The sequence below is a fragment of the Sinocyclocheilus grahami genome, unplaced genomic scaffold, assembly GCF_001515645.1.
Source record: "Sinocyclocheilus grahami isolate Dianchi unplaced genomic scaffold, SAMN03320097.WGS_v1.1 scaffold231.1, whole genome shotgun sequence".
In the NCBI taxonomy this organism is placed as follows: Eukaryota; Metazoa; Chordata; class Actinopteri; order Cypriniformes; family Cyprinidae; genus Sinocyclocheilus; species Sinocyclocheilus grahami.
The window spans coordinates 200,303-223,844 of record NW_015505410.1 but is presented as its reverse complement, the minus strand read 5'-3'; the positions used below and the strand labels follow the sequence as shown (position 1 = coordinate 223,844).

Here is a 23,542-nt window from a genome sequence, read left to right as displayed (position 1 = left end):
CTCAATCAACCACAGCTCTTTCATTGTCCAATTTAGTCATGCTGTTCATTCGCACTCTTTGTCTCTCTCTCTCGGTGTATCTCTGCCATCAACAAAAATACATTTGTTTTTAAAATTAATAAAAGTTCCACAAAAGATTACTGGTGCCCTGCGAGACTTCCTGAGGTAAAAATGCTCCAACAATCAGGAAAACACAAGCGGAAGCTTTGCACTTGGGTCAACTCTACTTTTGTATATATATATATATATATGGGCTGTATGTTAACTTTTTTTCCCACATAGCACTGGTGCTACAGAGGTTGAAAGTTTTGTAGCACAGGCCAAAAAGGAATATAACTTAACCTTGTGTTAGCACCATCTTCAATTATGTAACCAATGCCGAATGTTGCTGAAGTGGTAAAAACTAAGAAAGAAAAAAAAAGAACAACACTCACATACGGGATACGTCAGATTTGGCTACAACAACTTGGTCAACATGTTTTAGAACAGAACTTTGAAAATGTTGTATGAATTATTTTACTTTCACTCACTGTTCTCCCTTAATCTCTCTCTCTCTCAATCAACCACAGCTCTTTCATTGTCCAATTTAGTCATGCTGTTCATTCGCACTCTTTGTCTCTCTCTCTCGGTGTATCTCTGCCATCAACAAAAATACATTTGTTTTTAAAATTAATAAAAGTTCCACAAAAGATTACTGGTGCCCTGCGAGACTTCCTGAGGTAAAAATGCTCCAACAATCAGGAAAACACAAGCGGAAGCTTTGCACTTGGGTCAACTCTACTTTTGTATATATATATATATATATGGGCTGTATGTTAACTTTTTTTCCCACATAGCACTGGTGCTACAGAGGTTGAAAGTTTTGTAGCACAGGCCAAAAAGTTGTAGCACAAGTATAAAACGTCTGTTATCATGTCTGAAAACAAACACAAGTAATGGAGTTCATCACTTAAACAGACACTGATGTTCCATACAGAGCACAAAAAATACAAACCATCACAAAAATTGTTTTAGACAAAGTTTTCTTAATTTGCTAAAAATGGAAGAGTGCAGAAACAGAACACCTCTTACACCTTAACAAAATATAAAATAAAAAACAATGGCAGACATTTAGGCAAAGTTAGCAAAGATAAAAATCTTTGTCATTATTTTATCTTTGTTATTAGAAAATAAGAACATTTCTCAGGTACAGTATTTAGCAGTATTTACAACATTTTATTTTTCAGGTACAGTATTTAGCAGTAGCATTCAAGAAACTGAATGAACAAATATGAAAATAAAACACTATATAAAGAAATTAAAATTTTTGGGTGAACTATCCCTTTAATGACAGGTGGCAGCATATTTAGTAGCTACTGTCCTTTTAAGAGCTTCAGTTTCTCTCTCAAATGTTTACTTTCATTTCAGACATAACCAACTGTGTTTATATGTAAACCTTGTGTGTTTTTGACAGTATTAGATGCAAAATCAATCAGACGCGAAAGACAACTTAGTTCAATAATCAGGCGCTTTTTGACAGGCTCTCAGTGTGAGCGCGCTTCTTGAGTATGCGCTCAGAAAAAGCGCATGCAGAACAGCACGTGAATTAAATGTTTAACCGGTATTGCTTTAAAGCAGATGGAAATAATGTAGTTTTGTGATTGCGCATAAGTGCAGTGTCCCGTGAGAGTAACTCTACCACTGAGCTAACACTGATGTGAATGCATGTGGCATTGTACATTATATTGAGACGGAGGGAGGCGCCACAACTGCAGCTGATAGAATGTGCGCTGTAGCACGATACAACAATATTTCTTCAAAAGCAGATCATGGAGACTAGAGACCGACCGATATGGGTTTTTTGGGGCTGATACCGATACTTGGGAGTAAAAAAAAAGACAGATATCGATATATAGGCCGATATTCTTTGTGTATATTATAGTACAGTACCAGTCAAAAGTTTGGACACTTTCCCATTCCTGTGTCCAAACATTTGACTGGTACTATATATAGAATACAGTATATACATAAACAGAATATACATACATAAACATTTTTTGCAATGGTCACTCAAATGTGGTGATCAAACACTTATAATGACGTGACAAAAATATGTAATGGAGGCAGGGCATTTAACAATTTAACAAACTTTATTCAAAATGAGTCTGACATCAGTGCACTGAACAGTAAAGTTGAAGTTTATTCAACTTTAATTCAATTCAATTCCATTCAACTTTATTCCGTTTAAGTTTTTCACACTTTGGAACATTCATTCACGGATCTGCGCTACTGTCTTCACACACAGACGAAACTTACTAGAGAAGTGTGAAGTGTGACATAAATTTACCTCTGTAAATAAATATAAATTCATGTTTCGCACACTTTAATGCCCTTTGAATGCAACGTGTACGTTCCCTTGGAACTGGAATCATGGCGGAATATCATGTGAAGTCCACTTTGCGGGGCACTTACGGTCGAATAAGACGACGCTTGAATGCTGCTGCCTGAACAAGAGACCTCCTTACTGAAGTGAAAGTGTTGGCTGGTGTCACTATCTCGTGAACGCACCGGCGAATCTCCACCAAATTCGGGGGATCCCTTCAGCTCGAGGAGCCCTCTCGAACACCACCTTCTGCGCGTCGGTAGCCCCCCGGGATCGCTAGATCGGTTGGTGCCGGACCGTGAATTTAACCGCCCATAACTCCCAAACCCCGGGGGCTATCGACGCGGGGGTAGTCTCATTCGAAAGCAGGCCTCTAGAAATACACTCAATTTGCATACGAGAGGGTTCCTCGAGCTGAAGGGATCTTCCGAATTTGGTGCGGATCCTTCCGTGCCGTTACGGAGATATTGCCGTTCAAAGTTTCAATGGTTTTCCATAGACTTAAGCTTTAAAGCGTTTAATCCAGGTCGCCAGTAGCAAACAATGGAGCGCGCTCTGCTGGACAAACTAAGTAATTACACCATTTCAAGCATTTTATCTGCATTATATGCTCTGTAAAAAAAAAAAAATTCGTATCGGCGGCATATCGGTGGCATATTCGCTAAACGATATATCGGTCGGGCTCTAGTGGAGACATTCAAAAATCATTCAGTTTTTTCGTAGCACGTGCGACATATATTCTGTTGGACTGAATGACACTAAAGACTGGAGTAATGGCTGCTGAAAATTCAACTTAAAAATCAGATTTTTTTTTTATATATATTAAAACAGAAAAAAGTTATTATAAATTGTAATACTTCATAAATGTTACTGCTTTACCTGTATATAAAAAAAACAAAAAAAATGAAGTTTTGGTGAGCATAAGAGACTTCTTTCAAAAACATTTACAAATCTTACCAAGCCTAAACTTTTGAGCAGTAGTGTGTGTTTTCTGCATTTTTTTTTACATAGCTGTGAATAAATGAAAGTATTTGAAATGTATGACTCTTAATTTATTACTTCTACTTTTAACATGTGCAATTATTCTGTATTAATAGGAATATTGCAGCATTCTGCAGATACAAAGTAAAAGCAAACTAATTTTGTTATTTGTTAAGGCCACAATGGCCTACACAGGTTTATGCCCACATTTGCCTCCAAAGTGTGGGCATACTGTGGGGTCCACTGGGGCCCTTGGTACACATTTTCGGCTGGGACTCTACTTAGCAGGACCAAACTAAATTTGTTATTGGTTAAGGACCCACACAGCACACTCATTGTGCCCCACTGTGGCCACACCCAGCCCACAGTGTGGACATACTGTGGGGATGTTATGGGCCCACAATTGGCCCCATTGGAGGCCCACTCTGCTCTGTGTACTCTGCCTGTATCGGGGCCCACAGTGGGCTGCTCACATGGGCTAGATTTTCTGTCTGCAGTGGGCCCACACAGGCCCCAAAGGGGCATGTTTGCTGGGTAGTATACATTAAGTAATTCTGGTGTATTAGCATTTTATGAGTAGTAAATCTAGTAGAGTTTTGTGTGACACTGTGTCCAAACCAAATGCAATGCGCTAAGATTATATTGATAAGCAATTTTTATGTCTACATCAGACGCAACATGGCGACAAGACGCAACAAAATCAATCACAATTTACAGCCAAGCAGAAGAGTGTGTGGGTGGGTTCTCTCTGCAAACACTGTCTCTCTTAACAAAACAGATAAGTACATAATCAAATTCATGAATATTGAATCATTTTAATATTATTCAAAACATACTCAGTGACTGATACAATCTTTGCCATCTAATACAGTTGTTTATTTACACAGGGTTCACAGTTATTTTCAACATCCATTGTTTCTTTAATTATGACTATTAAAGTCGTGCAGAAATTATATTCAAACTCAAACTAAACTATTATAATATTGCACAAAACATACCTGAGATCATCACTGAGCCATCAACTGCTGTTTTGGCTGGTCAAGACAAAAACTCTAACATGGAAAAAATACCTTTTATCCCATGTTGTATTGATACATCTTAGGACACAGTCAAGTAAATCTAATTTGTTAGCATTAAATAAGTGAAACTAGTGTATTAGCATTATCTGTGGGAAATCGTGTTAGGTATCATTTTGAGGTAATTGTTTAACGTGAGAGCTGTGAACTAGTGCATGTGTGGGTGAGCATAAAAGTAATAATATATGAGAGAGAAATTCATGAATGTGATGAGCAAGGCACTGTCCTAGACTCACTCACACACACACACACACACACTTTTAATATTGGACTGAGCTGCGGTTAAACCGTAACAGCTCTTTAGTCAAACACAAACACAGCTGCTAGCATGTAAAACAAGCAATGAGACCTGTGTGGAAATAAATGGTCATTAGGACATTTTGGTCTAGTTTTCATCATAATTCACTGACAAACAAGAGTCCTTTTTTTTTTTGCGAGAAGTGTCATCAGCAGCCAGTGTGCTACTCACTCACACTCTGAGAAAGCAGAGAAAATGGCCAATGATGCAAACTGAAGGCTATGGAAAAGGTGGGTTTAGGAAGCTGGAGTAATAATGTGTATCAAGGTAACAAAGTGCATTTAAATGAAAGCAGGACACACACACATCAAGAGAGTAAAAGCTGGTTAAGGCGCCAAAGCAAGCAGCACATGGCCCCGCCGTGAGCAGTCCGCTGAGAGATGTTGGGATGCTGGATTTCATCCTGCAGGGTATTTATACAAATGGATGTATCTATGTGAGTGTGAGGAAGAGAAAACAAAAGAAAAGGTGGTGGATGAATGCAGATGTCTCCTCTATAACCTACACAGCGCATAAAGACTCCATATTCCCAATTTAAAACACATTAACACACAGATAGAGCAGATTGCAGTGCCCTGTATTCCCTCATCCACATCACTCTGCAGACCTCTCATTACGGCTAATTACGGACTTTTCACAACTCATTCTTAACCCTGGGTAAACAATCTTGTTCCTTGTTCCATGTATTATAATGTTCACACTAGGGCTGTGTATCACCAGCAAAGTCACGATACGATGCGTATCACGATAAAGAGGCCACGATACGATACGTATCACGATACGGGACTGCATTGAATTTCACCTCAGAAGAGTTTAGTAAAACAGCTGTTTATTAAACACTGCATAATATAGTGCCATTTCTAACTATTGGCAGAGCAGGCAGCTGACCTCTGCATTATGAAGGGCCTCCATAACTGAACCACAGTACAATATAGGTTATGGCATATGTTTCATGTTTACATTGTGCACTCCCCACCAGGTACAATATTCTGATTGTTTGCATCTTGTTTTTAAGCCCATAAATAATAATGTACTCGTTCTAATAATTTTATATTGTAATGTACTCATTCTAATATATTAAAAAATCATATTTACATTGCTGGTAGGTTATCATTGCACAAACGAGTTCTAAACTAATGCACTGAATCTAACACACACACACGCTCAGTCAGATCACGTTGCGGCTGCACTCAGACATTCAAGAACAAACTTTTTAGCGCTGCCCCACAATTTTATCAACTAAATAGCTTAATCGCTCAAGAGCTACATTAACTTTCTCAACAAGGAGCTGGTGACATCATTGTTTCTAAAGGAATTAAAGCCACAGCTTCACTGTTAATAGAGAAACGCGGCAAAACGGTGGTAATTCATACATACACAGCCTCTCTCTCTCTCTCTCTCATAAATGAACTCGATATGAATTACACTTTTCTGAGTATAGAATATTGAAGTAGAGATCGCTAAACTGCAAGCTAACCAGTGTTTTCAGAAAGCAAGCACATTTATCCACAGTGGAGAGAGCGCGTGTACACAGGGTTGCCAGGTTGACAAAGGTAAGTAGCACGCTTAGATGATGTTTCCGTATTGCGCAAGTGGGAAACTCTGTTTTGGGGATTACGTCTCTTTATATCAGGCAACCCCGGTTGTGTTCCTCTGCGGCCAGATTAAACATTGTTGTAGCCTATATATTATGCTCTATTCATTAATTTTTAGAAATCTTGCACTTTTCTACTCCGTTTTAAACGTTGTTCTTGTATTCAAATTAATCGCGGCCCTCTGCTGCACACGTGCCACAATATCGATACTGGGACAGCTGTATCGATACTCATATCGTCAAATCTCTGTGACGATACATCATCGCATCGATGTATCGAACACAGCACTAGTTCACACATTACCCTGGGTTAGTAACTAATCAAAGATAGTCATGTTTTTCATACTACATTTGTAAACTCTGGGTTATTTATTTGCATATTTACTACTACTAGTAGGGCTGGGTAAAAAAATATTGATATCTTGATTTTAATTCTAATTTTTACAAAACGATATCGATTCTTAAATCCCAAGAATCGATTAGTCTAGCCTGTTTTCAGTTAATGGATGGAACATTGAAGCGCACCTCCCATCCAATAAATCGCAATAAGCATTGTGCGTTGGTACTTTAAATATGAAAATTTCAAATTTAAATTTATGTCCATTGTATTGCAGTATTCAAACAATAAATGCTGTTTTGGCTCCGTTTAATGTGGAGTGACAGATCGCTATAGCTAGTGTTGTCAAAAGACCCGGTACCAAGCCGGTACTTAAAAAATGAAAACGTTACGGTACCAGTTTTTTTTTTTTTAAGTACTGGTGGTACCGAGTACCCGGTCAACCCGGTTCTTGATGTGCTATCTGAAAGGTGCGCAGATGCGTTCTCTTCATAAAAGCACTGAGACGTGGCGACCTTAAAAGGAGGAAACACATCAAACTAACAAAACACTTTAAAGACTGACACCCGGATCAAATGAAAGAGTTCAAGCAGGTAAGTTTCAATTTTATTTTTAATATTTCGATCTTCTGTTATGAATATTATTCCATATTTTAATTTGAATGTCGGATTGAAATCAACATTGCCGTTTGAATAGTTAGCCTAAGCGTAGCTAACGCTAATATAATGAGCATTAGAATGAAGTTTCTTTATGAACTATTTAATGCTCCTATAACTTTTATTAGGGTAAAAAAAAAACAGGAGGACATGGTGGTATTTACTATTTTTACACACCAGAGGCTTTTAAATGAATTGTGAATCTAAAATATGCGTGTTAGAGAATGTTCAAAAGGTTAACATTGTGTCATATCAGTCCGTCAGAAAAGCAGTTCTTGGCTTTTTTTTTTTTTTTAGCTAAGTTAGTTGGTTAGTTGTTATTCTTGGCTGGATAACTCTAGCAGGTATAGATAACTAAATATGTACACAGTTTGGATTAAATGAAAGTACAGTCAAATTTTATCTCCTGTATAGACTATCTAACATCAGCTTACAGTTAGAGAACAATATATTTTTACAATTAATGTTTTTGAATGTTATTTAATACAAACACTTGATCATTCATGTTTGTTCATTGTGCATTAAATACTTTTAACAGATTGAACTGATTTTATGTATTAGTAAATTTTTTTAATTAACCCCAAGAAGAAGAATTATATAACTATATAACTATTGTTTATTGATAGGTCATGTTATCCAACAAATGGAATCTTATTGTAAAGTGTTTTTAATACTACAGTGTCCATCTATTTGATATACACTTGACTTGAAATATATGTAATCTTATCAAAATGTATTATAAAAGCTGAGGTTTGTTATTTACTGAAAAGTTATATTATAGCTGATGTCAATGATCTAATGTTGCATTTGGTCAGACTCAGTCCATTGCTTTACTTATATTTTCCTTTTACAGCTGCAGGCTGAAGAAGATCATGAAACACACCAGCAAACCCTAACAGTTTACATATGTTTTTCAGCGGCAGCAGAAATTCATACATTTTATGTTAATTTGTGAAGATTATGATGAACGAAGCGTGTAAGGATAATACATTTTTGTTGGTCGCAGAGATTATTTCCAGCAAAAATCCAAAAGCCAATGGAAAATCCTATTGTTTTTTTTAATCGAAGGAACCAGGGTGCTGTTAACTTCCAGGTTGGCCTACAAAAGTATGTCATCACTGCAGCACTTTATGGTGTACACCAAGGGTGTCCAATCCTGCTCCTGGAGGGCCAACAGGTCAACAAAGTTTAGTTCCAACTTCCAACCAACTTCAACACACAAGCCTGGAAGTTTCTAGTGAGTCTGAAGACATTGATTAGCTGATTCAAGTGACTTTAATTAGGGCAATGCTAATACTAGCTAAAGAACTACTGAATGCCTGTTTAACTCTCAACAAGTAATCACAGTAGTGTTTTTGATCAGGAACTGAGGAAGGGAGACTGTGCAGGGTGGATAGCATTTTGGATGACAACAGAGCAGTTTTTGATAACAGGTTAAAATTGGTTGGTTTCTTTCAAAACTACATGAGTTAAAAATGACTTAACCTGGGATTTACAGAAGACATTAGACAGTTTAGCTGCACGGTATAGATAACTAAATATGTACACAGTTTGGATTAAATGAAAGTACAGTCAAATTTTATCTCCTGTATAGACTATCTAACATCAACTTACAGTGAGTGAACAATATATTTTTTACAACATTAATGTTTTTGAATGTTATTTAATACAAACACTTGATCATTCATGTTTGTTCATTGTGCATTAAATACTTTTAACAGATTGAACTGATTTTATGTATTAGTAAATTTTTTTAATTAACCCCAAGAAGAAGAATTATATAACTATATAACTATTGTTTATTGATAGGTCATGTTATCCAACAAATGGAATCTTATTGTAAAGTGTTTTTAATACTACAGTGTCCATCTATTTGATATACACTTGACTTGAAATATATGTAATCTTATCAAAATGTATTATAAAAGCTGAGGTTTGTTATTTACTGAAAAGTTATATTATAGCTGATGTCAATGATCTAATGTTGCATTTGGTCAGACTCAGTCCATTGCTTTACTTATATTTTCCTTTTACAGCTGCAGGCTGAAGAAGATCATGAAACACACCAGCAAACCCTAACAGTTTACATATGTTTTTCAGCGGCAGCAGAAATTCATACATTTTATGTTAATTTGTGAAGATTATGATGAACGAAGCGTGTAAGGATAATACATTTTTGTTGGTCGCAGAGATTATTTCCAGCAAAAATCCAAAAGCCAATGGAAAATCCTATTGTTTTTTTTAATCGAAGGAACCAGGGTGCTGTTAACTTCCAGGTTGGCCTACAAAAGTATGTCATCACTGCAGCACTTTATGGTGTACACCAAGGGTGTCCAATCCTGCTCCTGGAGGGCCAACAGGTCAACAAAGTTTAGTTCCAACTTCCAACCAACTTCAACACACAAGCCTGGAAGTTTCTAGTGAGTCTGAAGACATTGATTAGCTGATTCAAGTGACTTTAATTAGGGCAATGCTAATACTAGCTAAAGAACTACTGAATGCCTGTTTAACTCTCAACAAGTAATCACAGTAGTGTTTTTGATCAGGAACTGAGGAAGGGAGACTGTGCAGGGTGGATAGCATTTTGGATGACAACAGAGCAGTTTTTGATAACAGGTTAAAATTGGTTGGTTTCTTTCAAAACTACATGAGTTAAAAATGACTTAACCTGGGATTTACAGAAGACATTAGACAGTTTAGCTGCACGGTGAAAAGCTCTACTGCAACAATCATCTCAGTTTACACTCAGACACCAATTACTCCTGGGATATAACCATCACTTTCAATCACACACACTTATGTGGGGAGAAAAAGTACTAAACAAAAGAAAACATTTATTTCCAGGTTTATGGGCTCATTAGAGACAAGCAGCAATTTGAAAGTGAAAATAATGGCATTTACTGCAAGCTGTGCTGACTCATCATCTGCAGCCCACAGGCTGTTGAGCTTTATGTAAGAGGTCTTAAAGTGTCACCGCCAACTAAAACACATTAAACTTGATCAATATTAAAAGTCAAGTAGGTTTGAATATTATTCGTGTCCGTAAAATGAATGACGCAAGAAATCCCAAACCCTGAGTATGAGAATTGGAGCCGTAATGCCTGCCTTAGCAAACAACTCTAACTCCAACTCCAATAGACATCTGCTTCATTTGGGAACAGATCTCGCACAGTAAGACAAATTTTGTGGTACATCTGGAAGAATGAAAATCAAACTCTGCATTACATCAGTGGAAATCTGTAATAGCATTTAAAACGAATCAGCCAGTGGCTATAACTCTCTCAGAATTATTCTCATCCAAGATTGCAACCCATTTTCAAAAGCTGATAATTACAGTGGGGAAAAAAAGTATTTAGTCAGCCACCAATTGTGCAAGTTCTCCCACTTAAAAAGACTTAAAGAAGAAGTTACAGGTCTGTGAGAGCCAGAAATCTTGCTTGTTTGTAGATGACCAAATACTTATTTTACAGAGGAATTTACCAATTAATTCTTTAAAAATCCTACAATGTGATTTTCTGGATTTTTTTTTCCCATTTTGTCTCTCATAGTTGAGGTATACCTATGATGAAAATTACAGGCCTCTCTCATCTTTTTAAGTGGGAGAACTTGCACAATTGGTGGCTGACTAAATACTTTTTTGCCCCACTGTATACCTGTGAAGAGCCTGGTTTGATTAAATATGCAACAGATTAAATGGCCAAAAACTGTTCAATTTAAAAACAAACAAAACAAAACAATTTCCGTTCATCTCCAACCAAAGCACTACAGAGAGAGAATACATCTACAGGAGTAGCAAACACTAGAAGGTAGAGTGTGCTCGCAAGTTTAAAGCATGTAAACACACACACACACACACACTCCTCTCACCTCTCTGATTTTGTCCCTCTTTTCCTTGGTGTCAGGGTCCCCTGGGTCACCATTATTGACCCCTACCAGTTTGGGCATAGGTACTGGAGGCAGTGGTTTGGGTCCATCTTTCTTCTTCAGGTCCTCGGCTACCTTGGTCTTCTCTGTCTGGATCTCTGCCTTCAGCTCCTCTTTGGATTTGCGGAGCTTTTCCTTGGCTTCCTGCAGTGCCCGCTCATGATCTGCCCGGATCTTGTCACGAAGGCTCTCCTCTTCTTCTCTGCAAGCACACAGTGAAATATATCAGTAAAGAGTAACTTTAATTGCCATTTTAAAAATATATATATATAGTGTAGGAGCCAGTCTATATTTTATTTATATAAAATGTTTTATAAAATGTTATATAAATTGTTAATATAAATATTAGTATAAATATTATATAAATTGTTAGTATAATTTTACACATACACACATCCATGGCTTGTTTAAAAGTTTAGGGTCAGTAAAATTAATTTTTTTTACGAAATTAATAAATTTATTTAGCAAGACCTTGGATTTAAAAAACTGACAAAGGTATTTATTTTCCTTTAAAATAAATATTTTTGTACCAAACCATCACATAAAAATCATTAAAACATACAAATTTATGAAGGATCATGTGACACTGAAGACTGAAAATTCAGATTTGTCATCACAGAAAAAAAAAAAATATTAAAATAAACTTATTTTAAACTTTATTTTGGATTAATTGTATTTTATACAAATATACACTGAAGGAAGAAATTAACTCCTCCCACAGAGGACAGTACATTAACAACAAACAAACCTCATCAATCTCTCCAACAAACCAACATAGGTTTATAATCAACTCGTAAAAATATCTTAGGGTTCTGTTATAAATCTTCCAGTCAGGGGAAGAATGGAGATATGACTGCAGGGACAATAATCACAGACTTTTACACTGCTCACAGCTTCTATGATGAGGCAGACAATCTACTCACAGGCATTTCTTCTGCAAATGAAAAACATAGAGCATCTCAACATCAGCTTATATAATGACGCTGAGCCTGTTTCTGCACCTCTGCTAAATCTACAGCTCCAAAGCAAAATAAATTATATTCATACATTACAAGCTTGCAGTCTGAATCAAATGTGATGGGTTAAAAGAGCCAGAGAAGACTGTGAAATAAAACAAAGAAAATAAAACAGGCATATATGTCTTTCAATTGCATTGACTTTGCTGACAGAAAACGAAAAAACAAATATGCAGCATACAAGTCAGAAACTCATACAAGACAGAAAGATTCATCGGTTTAGATCATTCTAAAGAACATTATACTGAATCAGTAGTTTTTGAATAAGCATTTGACTAAATGAGTGAACCGCAAATCATTACTTCCATTCGTGTTCGACTTATAATGAACAGAGTGTTTACCATATGTACTTGGACTCCGTGACTTAAATTACCATAATTACCGGCGGTTATTCAGAAATCATTCCCAGAATGCTTTGTAATAAGTGGTACTAAAATTGTATTAAAAGAAACAATGTGTTACAACAATATTATTTTCATTAGTATGCATGTAGTTAAGAGCAATTAAGGGGGTGGAGTGTGGGAGAACGCACAAGAGACTCATCATATAACACAAGCCACAAAGTAACATAATCTGATGCCACACACACATAAAGAAGAATAAAGGTCCTATATAGAAGATTTTTAGGTCCTGTGAATCAATGAAGCACACCAGCCTAAAGAGAGAGCAGGAGGGGATTGTAAGGAAAAGAGGTCAGGTGGATACAGTGACACAGACAGTGATATGCTGGGGCGACGCGGGTTATCTCAGACTGGTTCACTCATTGTTATTTACGGCCTGGAAACGTTCGCCAGGTGACAGTAAGACTGAGTGGGGAAGACCGACAAAACATCTGCTAATCTATGCGGTTTTAACATTCATTTCAATGCTTTACTTAAGTGCATAGTTTATTATTGATAATATTTAGCCACTATTTTGCATCATTGTGCTTCATTAGCTTAAAAGATATATACGACGAACACTAGCATCGTTATATTGGAGGATAAGAACTTTAATTACAGTAAAGCATTACTGAGTGCTGATGTGCACATTTTTGATGCGCGGGTTAAAGGGCTAGTCTGCAAACAGGGACGTGCATGAACTGGAAAAATGTGGGCACTAGTGGCTCCTTGCGAGGGACATGAGAGCAAAGGGCCTCGCTAATGACAGTAAACACCAATAACACTCTGCACTGCATTAGAGTAAAGACATCTAATGTCTATGGTAACGCTCCACTATAATGGATTTACCTACAAATCTCAGCCTGCAACTACTGGCCCCCTCTCACATAATTCTTTTGGATTTTTGTTTTTTGGCTGCATTATCTCTCTCTCTTTCTTTGAAAGGCTTCTCAAAGCTAAGTTAGAGTCTAGGTGATTTCATGGAAGGCTTATAATGTCAAACATGCGATTAGAAGCATGTCAACATTTGTCTGAATCAATTACCCCAACTGAGACAAAGTCAGTCCAGGGCAAATCAAAGTGTGGCTGCATTAACATGTTTAGCTCAATCCATTGCGTGCAGTCCTACTTTTCAGGAGAAATTCCATAATTTCCAGGCATTATGTGAACCAACTTACAATGTTCCCAACAAGCTCTAACTGGAATATTCTTTGGAAAGTATTTATATAAGTTATTATATGAGCTCCAAGTAAAAGTGCTCCATGTATATATATATATATATATATATACATATATATATGTCTTGTTTGATAAATATAGTAAGCATTTTTTTTACAGTAATAGCTATTTGCTCTGAAATGGCTTAAATGAAAAGTACCATAATTTCAACCATCGCAGTCAAGCATTCATAGTCAAGCAAAAACTAAAATACAGTAAAATTATATTTTTAACCTACCCACACATCCACCTTCAAACCTCAGCTGCTTCACTAGTGAGGGCTTATCGTAGAAGTACACCAAATTCTGTCGACAGCAGAATGGGTCCAGAAGCACTTTTGGAGCTGTTATCCCCTGTGTGTGGCTCTCCGGGTGTAAAGCAGGTTCTCATTCTAGTATAGCAGATTAATTCTGTATGCCTCAGTAGACCCAATCCATCTCAGACAGACCCATTCCTCAGCCCCGTCATTAGGCTTTGATCAGGATTAGTGGTCGACTTATATTGGTTTTTGACAGCTGATGCCGATATCTTAGAAAGCAGGGTGACCGATGGCCAATATAAAGCCCGCCCATCCATACATCCATCCATACTTTAGTATTTAAAGGGGTCATATGATGCGATTTCAAGTTTTCCTTTCTCTTTGGAGTGTTACAAGCTGCTTGTGCATAGATACGATCCCTGAAGTTGCAAAGACTAAAGTCTCAAAACCAAAGAGATATTCTTTATCAAAGTTAAGACTCTGCCACGCCCCCCTAAAACGGCTCATTCTAACACTCCCCCACATATCTACCTCACTATGTGGAAATATTTGCATAATGCGCCCAAATGTGCACACAAAGAAAGAAGGCGTGGTTTCAGTAACCGCAGTTAGTGTTGAAGCAGCCATGTCAGAGAGACGCTGTGTGTTTCTAGGCGAAAGCAAAAGGACTTTATTTGGCCTTCCGAAAGTAGATGCATTTAGGACTCTTTAAGATCACTTACAACAGAACAGCAATGCATTTTATGGACGCATTTTATGTCGCCGATATATCAGTATTGCCAAATATGCCGCCGATATGAACATTTTTTTTACAGAACATATAACGCAGATTAAATGCTTCTGAATGGTGTAATTACTTAGTTTGTCCAGCGCGCTCCATTGTTTGCTACTGGCAACCCAGGGGCCCGTTCTTCGTATGTCGCTTATTAAATCCGAGATGAAATGTCACATCCAAGATGATATCATCGCACTAATCAGGATCTGGCTAATTCGGTTCTTCGAACACACCTGCTGTTGATGAATAGTATGGCTGGATTGAGTTATGAGATAATTGCGTGTTCATGCGTTGGTTTAAAAGGGGTTCTGTATCGATACTCGAAACCACGATCAGCAATGCAGCAATTGGCTGGTGACAAGACCGCAACGTAATGACATCATATACTTAAAAAAGACACCTGATGAAAAACTTGACAAATTTTGGGACTTCTATAAGGAAACAGTCAAGTGAACAAAACTACAAGAATGTTATAATAGATAAATGAAATGTGCACTGTTTTTATTTTATTTACATTTTTTACATGATTCCTAATTATTTATATTCACGATTTCTAATATTTGTATAGGCTTTAAATTTTTATTTCAATGTAGTAATTAGCAATTCATTTAATTTTATATTTGAACAGATTTGTTATGTGACCGCATTAAATTAAAGTTTCTTAAGGGTCAAGATCATGTTATCTGCATCTCCTGCGCTCAACCAAGCCACTCCCATAATAGCTGTCATCACTCAAATTAATGCATGACTCTACATTATCTGTATAGCATGTGTGTAAGACAACAATCCAAGATCATGCCAAATCGTCAACAATCAAATCCAGCTAACTGAGTTAGCGACGTACGAAGAACGGGCCCCTAGGTCAGTGTAGCGTAGAGATGCGCGGATGAGCTCAAACTTCACCCAAGTCCGCTGCTTAAATAATCCGCCCGCCACCCGCCCGCACCTATATTTGATCGTCACATTACAATGATTTTAATTCTTAGTTTTGCATATGATGATGAATGGATGGCTCATTTTTAACAGCAGATTCAGTGACGTTAAAGACTAGAGCTGATCTGCGCATCACCACACGCATCTGCGGTGCATTAAAGCCTGTGTTACGGCCACCGGAGCTGATCGCGGCTGGACTGGTGTTTATACCGGCCGCGCCGTGGCCCAGAACTCATGCTTATCACATCGGTCACTTCACATCGCACGGCGCACATACGGTGTATATTGTAAACTGATGCCTTGTTCTATTTATGACGTGCTGACACAAAGTTCAAATGATTCTCAACGGTCGCTTTGTCGCGTCCTGTTGCGGCGCAGACACGGTGTCAGCATAGTTTGTCAGTACAGTCAGTAAAGTAGCAGACTGAAAAGTTAGTATCTTTCTGCAGTCCAATAGACGGTGCGGTGGTGGTTTGAGTCTGTTTAGGGATGTAAGCACAGCTTTTCCAAATGTAAACATGTAAACAGAACATTTGTGTTTAAATCGTCTTTTTGCAGTTTAATATTCACAGACACACATACATGTATACGAATGTTCTGAGAGTCACAGAGTTTGTGAAAAAATAATATAATTAATTATTATTATTTATTCATTTTAGATGTTTACATTTGGAAAAGCTGTGCTTCCTGCATAAACCTGCCCCTGTTGGTTTGGCAGTGTCTTGCTTGCCCAACACAGTTTCCTTGTTTAATTTCTTAATTCAAGTTCAACCCTCTCAATTGAATTGCCATTGGCTAGTAAAATTTTTTGTTTACTCGCCAAACTAAAATACTTATATATACACAGTATCTCACAGAAGTGAGTACACCCCTCACATTTTTGTAAATATTTTATTATATCTTTTCATGCGACAACACTGAAGAAATGACACTTTGCTACAATGTAAAGTAGTGAGTGTACAGCTTGTATAACAGTGTAAATTTGCTGTCCCTCAAAATAACTCAACACACAGTCATTAATGTCTAAACCGCTGGCCACAAAAGTGAGTACACCCCTAAGTGAAAGTGTCCAAATTGGGCCCAATTAGCCATTTTCTCTCCCCGGTGTCATGTGACTCATTAGTGTTACAAGGTCTCCGGTGTGAATGGTGAGCAGGTGTGTTAAGTTTGGTGTTATCGCTCTCACTCGCTCATACTGGTCACTGGAAGTTCAACATGGCACCTCATGGCAAAGAACTCTCTGAGGATCTGAAAAAAATAATTGTTGCTCTACATAAAGATGGCGTAGGCTATAAGAAGATTCCTAAGACCCTGAAACTGAGCTGCAGCACGGTGGCCAAGACCATACAGCTCAGAACAGGCCTCGCCATGGTCGACCAAAGAAGTTGAGTTATTTTGAGGGGACAGCAAATTTACACTGTTATACAAGCTGTACAGCCAACACACACACCATGAACTTAGGACTGGTGCTTTTTTAGTCATTCGGTGTTCCTGTAAAAACATTTAAGAAGAAAAACTACCAATAATACTGATAAGATATTATTATTATTATTATTATACGAATTCTACTAATAAAAACAATATAAAGCGCACCAAGGATTAACAAGCTTCTGGATTCATGAATATTAATTAGGTTGTGTGCGTTCGCTCGAACTGATTTGCTGAAATCAAAACAGGGACGATAATAGGTGAGCACCAGCCAATGAGATTGTCATTTGCGCATTAGTTCCGCCCACTACCGGAAAACCCGGCATTTCTTAAAAGCTGAAGAATTCCAAAGGAACTCCGTTATTTTGACAGGAAAATACAACAAAGAATATCGTTTACATGTATCACATCAATTCTGCATGTTATGTAAGACTCTCTCGCTCTCTCTCTCACTTTGAGCGTGTGAGCGAAAGTATCAGCGAGTCGTGCGCATTCACACTAGAGTTTACGTTACGCCAAATACACAAACAGGTGCGCTGCGCATCCATTGAGATGAAACGATAAATAGCACAGATCGCTTGACGGAGAGTGAAACTCTGAAGCGCTCAGTCAGAGTGTTTGGCGAGTGAAAATATATCTGTGCTAAACTTATACTCAGCCTCCAACTCACACACTGGCGAGTAAATTCTAATTATTTATTAGCCATTGGCTAATATTATACATCATTTAGTCGCCCAGAGTGAAGATTTAGGTATTCGATATATCGGCGACAGGCTCATATCGGCCGATAATATCGGCATCGGTCTTTTTTACTCCCTAATATCGGTATCAGCATCGGCCCCCAAAAAACCCATATCGGTCTGGCACTAGTGAAAATGTCATTAATATGACAGTGGGCAAATGGATAAAGCGCAGTATAGTTTGAAATCACGAGTTCAAAGTTTGTCGATCGCGCATCTCCAGCGAAGCTGAACTCTCCTCCTGTCCACATTCAATTTGCACGTACCGACCATCAGTACACGCGATCATGGAGACACACTGATAGAAATCTGTATCATCGTGGAGAACTTGAAGTATTCAGCACTGTTATTAAGGAACAAGAGGAACACACTGCTTAACTTGCCCACTAATAAAACAGCTGACTGTATGTGCTTTCCATTAGTATTTAATTTAGTACAGATCCACAGTGCCAGCAAATGTTTGTAAACATACCTGCATGCAATCCCCTAGAGAACTGAGCTAATTTTCAACAAAATACCACCTACACCTGTGGAGCCACGTGGCTACTGGCCCATTTCACAGAAATTTAAAAAATAAGGTCAGAAACTCATTTCCAATATATAGTTCAGGAAGGGCCTTCTTCCACCATCCCTCACTTTCTCAGCCCATCTTGCCTTTCAAGAGTTCAAAGACAACACTGTGTGGCGGTTTCTTAATGTATCAGTCCCAGCTTGAAGCTGCTCTGGGGAGTAACAGCCTCCTGGTATCAAATGATGCATACAGGTCTGACTACAGCCTTTAAGTGGACAGCAATTGAGCGAAGCGGAGCTTCTCTAAATTCCTTCCTACATTTTTCATGTCTCGTTTTAAAAACAAATCTCCTTTCTGACTTCCATGTCTTCCATTCCAGTCCTATTTGATGTAAAGCTGCGTCATGAGGACGGACAGCTGTGCACAGTGGACTGTCATTTTTAATCACTTTAATGGAAAAACCAAACCAGAAGCAAATGGGTGCATCTCAATCAACTCCCTAGTTCAGTAGTCAGAGCACTGATCAGGGAGTTGGCCATTTTAAGGGCTGTCTCATTCACAAAAACATTCGAGTGCATTGGAACATTCGCTCCCTGAAAAAAATCCCGCAATGCACCGCAAAAACTAGGGAGCATCGATGCTCACTATGCTCCCTTACCAGGTATTACATCACATTTCTGAAGCGAGAAACAAACCACATGAGCCAACGCGATAATTATAATGACACGCAATGACATATAATGTTTATGCGGTTTAAGGTTCAAAAAACATAATTTTCAACATACTGTACATTGTTTCTCCTCTATGCCCCGCCTTTCTGAAAAGCGTTGATTTTTACAAAGCTCATCGGTCTGAAAAGCGAGGTGTGCTTTGATTGGCCAGCTCTCCAGTGCGTTGTGATTGGCCGAATACCTCAAGCGTGTGATGGAAATGTTATGCCCCTTACCATACTGTGATGCCCTGTCCAGCCGGAGCGACGAGACAAAAACATTAAAACCCATTATAAACGAGGCATTTGTTGTATTCAGTGGGGACATAATTACGGATTATAATGACTTATACTGTCTTTTTACTTGTTGCGTTGCATCGTGCCGTGTAAACATAAAACCATTTCTGCATTTGTGATCGGAGAAATGATAAACAAGTGCTACTCTACACTGCTCAAAACTCGTGTTTGAATCGTCAGTGGCAAATTCTTTAAAGATAAAAAAAAATGTACTTACAGTCTGTGAGTCAGAACAGCCGGCACTGTAGTCTACTCTAACAGGATCAGGAAACAGTCCTCCATAAAATGCGCTGGACACATCTGAATATTTGGATTGAACTGTTCTGGAACAGTGTTGTAAAAACAACTTAACCACTGATTTCTAGTCGTGTCCTCTTTTGGAAGGCCAAACAAAGTAGTTTCGCTTTCACAACGAAACACACGGCAGGCTAGAGTGAGCGGAGGGCAGCGGGCGGCCTAGAGTGAGCGGAGGCGGGTGGGCTTGAGAACGGCGCGGCCGGTGGATTCAACGAAGGAGCGTCCGGCGGGCTTGCGGCAACCACATGTGACGACCCCGGGCTGGACTCCACTTCATCCACGGTGAAAGCCGATCCGGCGATCCACAGCGCAAAGATGATGCATTTCCTCAGCGTCCAGCACGGATCGGCTCCAAGCATGACAAAGCTTATATCGTCCTCTTTTGGAAGGCCAAACAAAGTAGTTTCGCTTTCACAACGAAACACACAGTGCCTTCACGACATGGCGGCAGCAACAATACTACAGCGAGAATAAATGTTACGCCTTCTTTCTTTGCGTGAACATTTGCAAGGCGGCCTTATGCAAATCTTCCCACATCGTGATGTAGACATGTGGGGGCGTGTTAGAATGAGCCGTTTTAGGTAGGCGTGGTTGACTTAACTTTTATAAAGAATATCCCTTTGCATTTGAGACTTTAGTCTTTGCAACTTTACAGATGTTCTTTTTGCACCAAGAGCTTGTAGCACTCCAAAGAGAAAGGAAAAATTTAAAATCGCATCATATGACCCCTTTCAGAGTTAACCACGCCTACTTAAAATGGCTCGTTCTAACACGCCCCCACGTCTACGTAACGATGTGGGAAGATTTGCATAAGGCCGCCCAAATGTTCACGCAAAGAAAGGCAGCATAACTTTTATTCTCGCTGTAGTATTGTTGCTGCCGCCATGTCGTGAAGGCACTGTGTGTTTCGTTGTGAAAGCGAAACCACTTTGTTTGGTCTTCCAAAAGAGGACGATATCCGCCTCGTCATGCCTAGAGCTGATCCGTGCTGGTCGCTGAGGAAAGACATCAACTTCATGCTGTGGATCGCCGGATCGGCTTTCACCGTGGACGAAGCGGAGTCCAGCCCGGGGTCGTCACATGTGGTTGCCGCAAGCCCGCCGGCTGCCACTCACTCTAGCCCGCAGGCCTCCGGCCTCCGCTCAGTCAAGGCCGCCGTGTGTGGCGCTGTGTTTCGTTTTGAAAGCGAAACTACTTTGTTTGACCTTCCAAAAGAGGACACGACTAGAAATCAGTGGTTAAGTTGTATTTACAACACTGTTCCACAACAGTTCGACCCAAACGTGATGTGTGCAGCACATTTTATGGAGGACTGTTTCCTGATCCTGGTGAATACAAGAACAGTTTAAAATGGAGTAGAAAAGTGCGAGGTTTCAAAAAAACAAACAAGCATAGAGCATAATATATAGGCTACAGCAAGGTTTAATCTGGCCGCAGAGGAACACAACCGGGGTTGGCTGATATAAAGATAAGAAATCCCCAAAACAGATCTTCACACTTACGGAATTCGGAATTATCTGCTAAGTGTATTGCTTATCTTTGTCAACCTGGCAACCATGTGTACGTGCGCTCTCTCCACTGTGGATAAAAGTGCTGGCTTTCTGAAAACACCGGCTAGGTTGCAGTTTAGCGATCTCCACTTTGATATTCTATTCTCAGAAAAGTGTAATTCATCAAGTGTTCGTTTACGAGAGAGAGAGAGGTTGTGTATGTATGAATTACCACCGTTTTGCCGCGTTTCTCGATTAACAATGAAGCTGTGGCTTTAATTGCTTTAGAAACGACGATGTTACCAGCTCCTTGTTGAGAAAGATAATGTAGTTCTTCAGCGATAATGCTGTTTTATTGATCAAATTGAGGGGCAGTGCTAAAAAGTTGGTCTGTGTGCGCGTGCAGCGTGATCTGATTTTTGTGTGACTAAAACACGCGCGTGAGATACAGTGAAGACAGCGCATTAGTTTAGAACTTCTAATTTTTATTTTTTTAAACATAGAGAGTGTGTTGATTTGTGCAATGATAACTACCAGCAATGTTAAGATGATTTTTATATATTAGAATGAGTACATTATTATTTATGGGCTTAAAAACAAGATCAGAATACAAACAATCAATCAAAACAAACAATCAGAATATTGTACCTGGTGGGGAGTGCCCAATGTAAACACGAAACATATACCATAACCTATATTGTACTGTGGTTCAGTTATGGAGGCCCTTCATAATGCAGAGGTCAAGTGCCTGTTCTGCCAATATAGCAATGGCCCTATAGTATGCAGTAAACGGCCTTTTACCAAATTCTGCTGAGATGAAATTCAGTGCAGTCCCGTATCGTAATACGTATCGTGACTTTGCTGGTGATACATACACGCATACATATATATATATATATATATATATATATATATATATATATATACACACACACACACACACACACCGGGGTTGGCTGATATAAAGATAAGAAATCCCCAAAACAGATCTTCACACTTACGGAATTCGGAATTATCTGCTAAGTGTATTGCTTATCTTTGTCAACCTGGCAACCATGTGTACGTGCGCTCTCTCCACTGTGGATAAAAGTGCTGGCTTTCTGAAAACACCGGCTAGGTTGCAGTTTAGCGATCTCCACTTTGATATTCTATTCTCAGAAAAGTGTAATTCATCAAGTGTTCGTTTACGAGAGAGAGAGAGGTTGTGTATGTATGAATTACCACCGTTTTGCCGCGTTTCTCGATTAACAATGAAGCTGTGGCTTTAATTGCTTTAGAAACGACGATGTTACCAGCTCCTTGTTGAGAAAGATAATGTAGTTCTTCAGCGATAATGCTGTTTTATTGATCAAATTGAGGGGCAGTGCTAAAAAGTTGGTCTGTGTGCGCGTGCAGCGTGATCTGATTTTTGTGTGACTAAAACACGCGCGTGAGATACAGTGAAGACAGCGCATTAGTTTAGAACTTCTAATTTTTATTTTTTTAAACATAGAGAGTGTGTTGATTTGTGCAATGATAACTACCAGCAATGTTAAGATGATTTTTATATATTAGAATGAGTACATTATTATTTATGGGCTTAAAAACAAGATCAGAATACAAACAATCAATCAAAACAAACAATCAGAATATTGTACCTGGTGGGGAGTGCCCAATGTAAACACGAAACATATACCATAACCTATATTGTACTGTGGTTCAGTTATGGAGGCCCTTCATAATGCAGAGGTCAAGTGCCTGTTCTGCCAATATAGCAATGGCCCTATAGTATGCAGTAAACGGCCTTTTACCAAATTCTGCTGAGATGAAATTCAGTGCAGTCCCGTATCGTAATACGTATCGTGACTTTGCTGGTGATACATACACGCATACATATATATATATATATATATATATATATATATATATATATATACACACACACACACACACACACACAATCAGAATATTGTACCTGGTGGGGAGTGCCCAATGTAAACACGAAACATATACCATAACCTATATTGTACTGTGGTTCAGTTATGGAGGCCCTTCATAATGCAGAGGTCAAGTGCCTGTTCTGCCAATATAGCAATGGCCCTATAGTATGCAGTAAACGGCCTTTTACCAAATTCTGCTGAGATGAAATTCAGTGCAGTCCCGTATCGTAATACGTATCGTGACTTTGCTGGTGATACATACACGCATACATATATATATATATATATATATATATATATATATATATATATATACACACACACACACACACACACACACAC

General features: G+C 38.6%; 1 protein-coding gene across 3 annotated transcripts in view; it reads right to left on the bottom strand.

Annotated features, from left to right (window-relative positions):
• The window catches only part of LOC107597370 (mannosyl-oligosaccharide 1,2-alpha-mannosidase IB-like), a 45,937-nt gene that overhangs the window by 10,690 nt on the left and 11,705 nt on the right, over window positions 1–23,542 (bottom strand). The window contains exons 3-4 of one of the 3 annotated variants that reach the window (XM_016288395.1): window positions 11,172–11,430; window positions 4,842–5,149 (exon numbers count right to left, since the gene is read on the bottom strand). In XM_016288395.1, coding sequence (XP_016143881.1) covers window positions 5,132–5,149; window positions 11,172–11,430 — 277 coding nt within the window. In that variant the 3' untranslated portion in view covers window positions 4,842–5,131. Of the gene's footprint in view, window positions 1–4,841; window positions 5,150–10,279; window positions 10,499–11,171; window positions 11,431–23,542 lie in introns of those variants that run through there. The other 2 variants (XM_016288393.1, XM_016288394.1) reach the window with 2 other exon arrangements.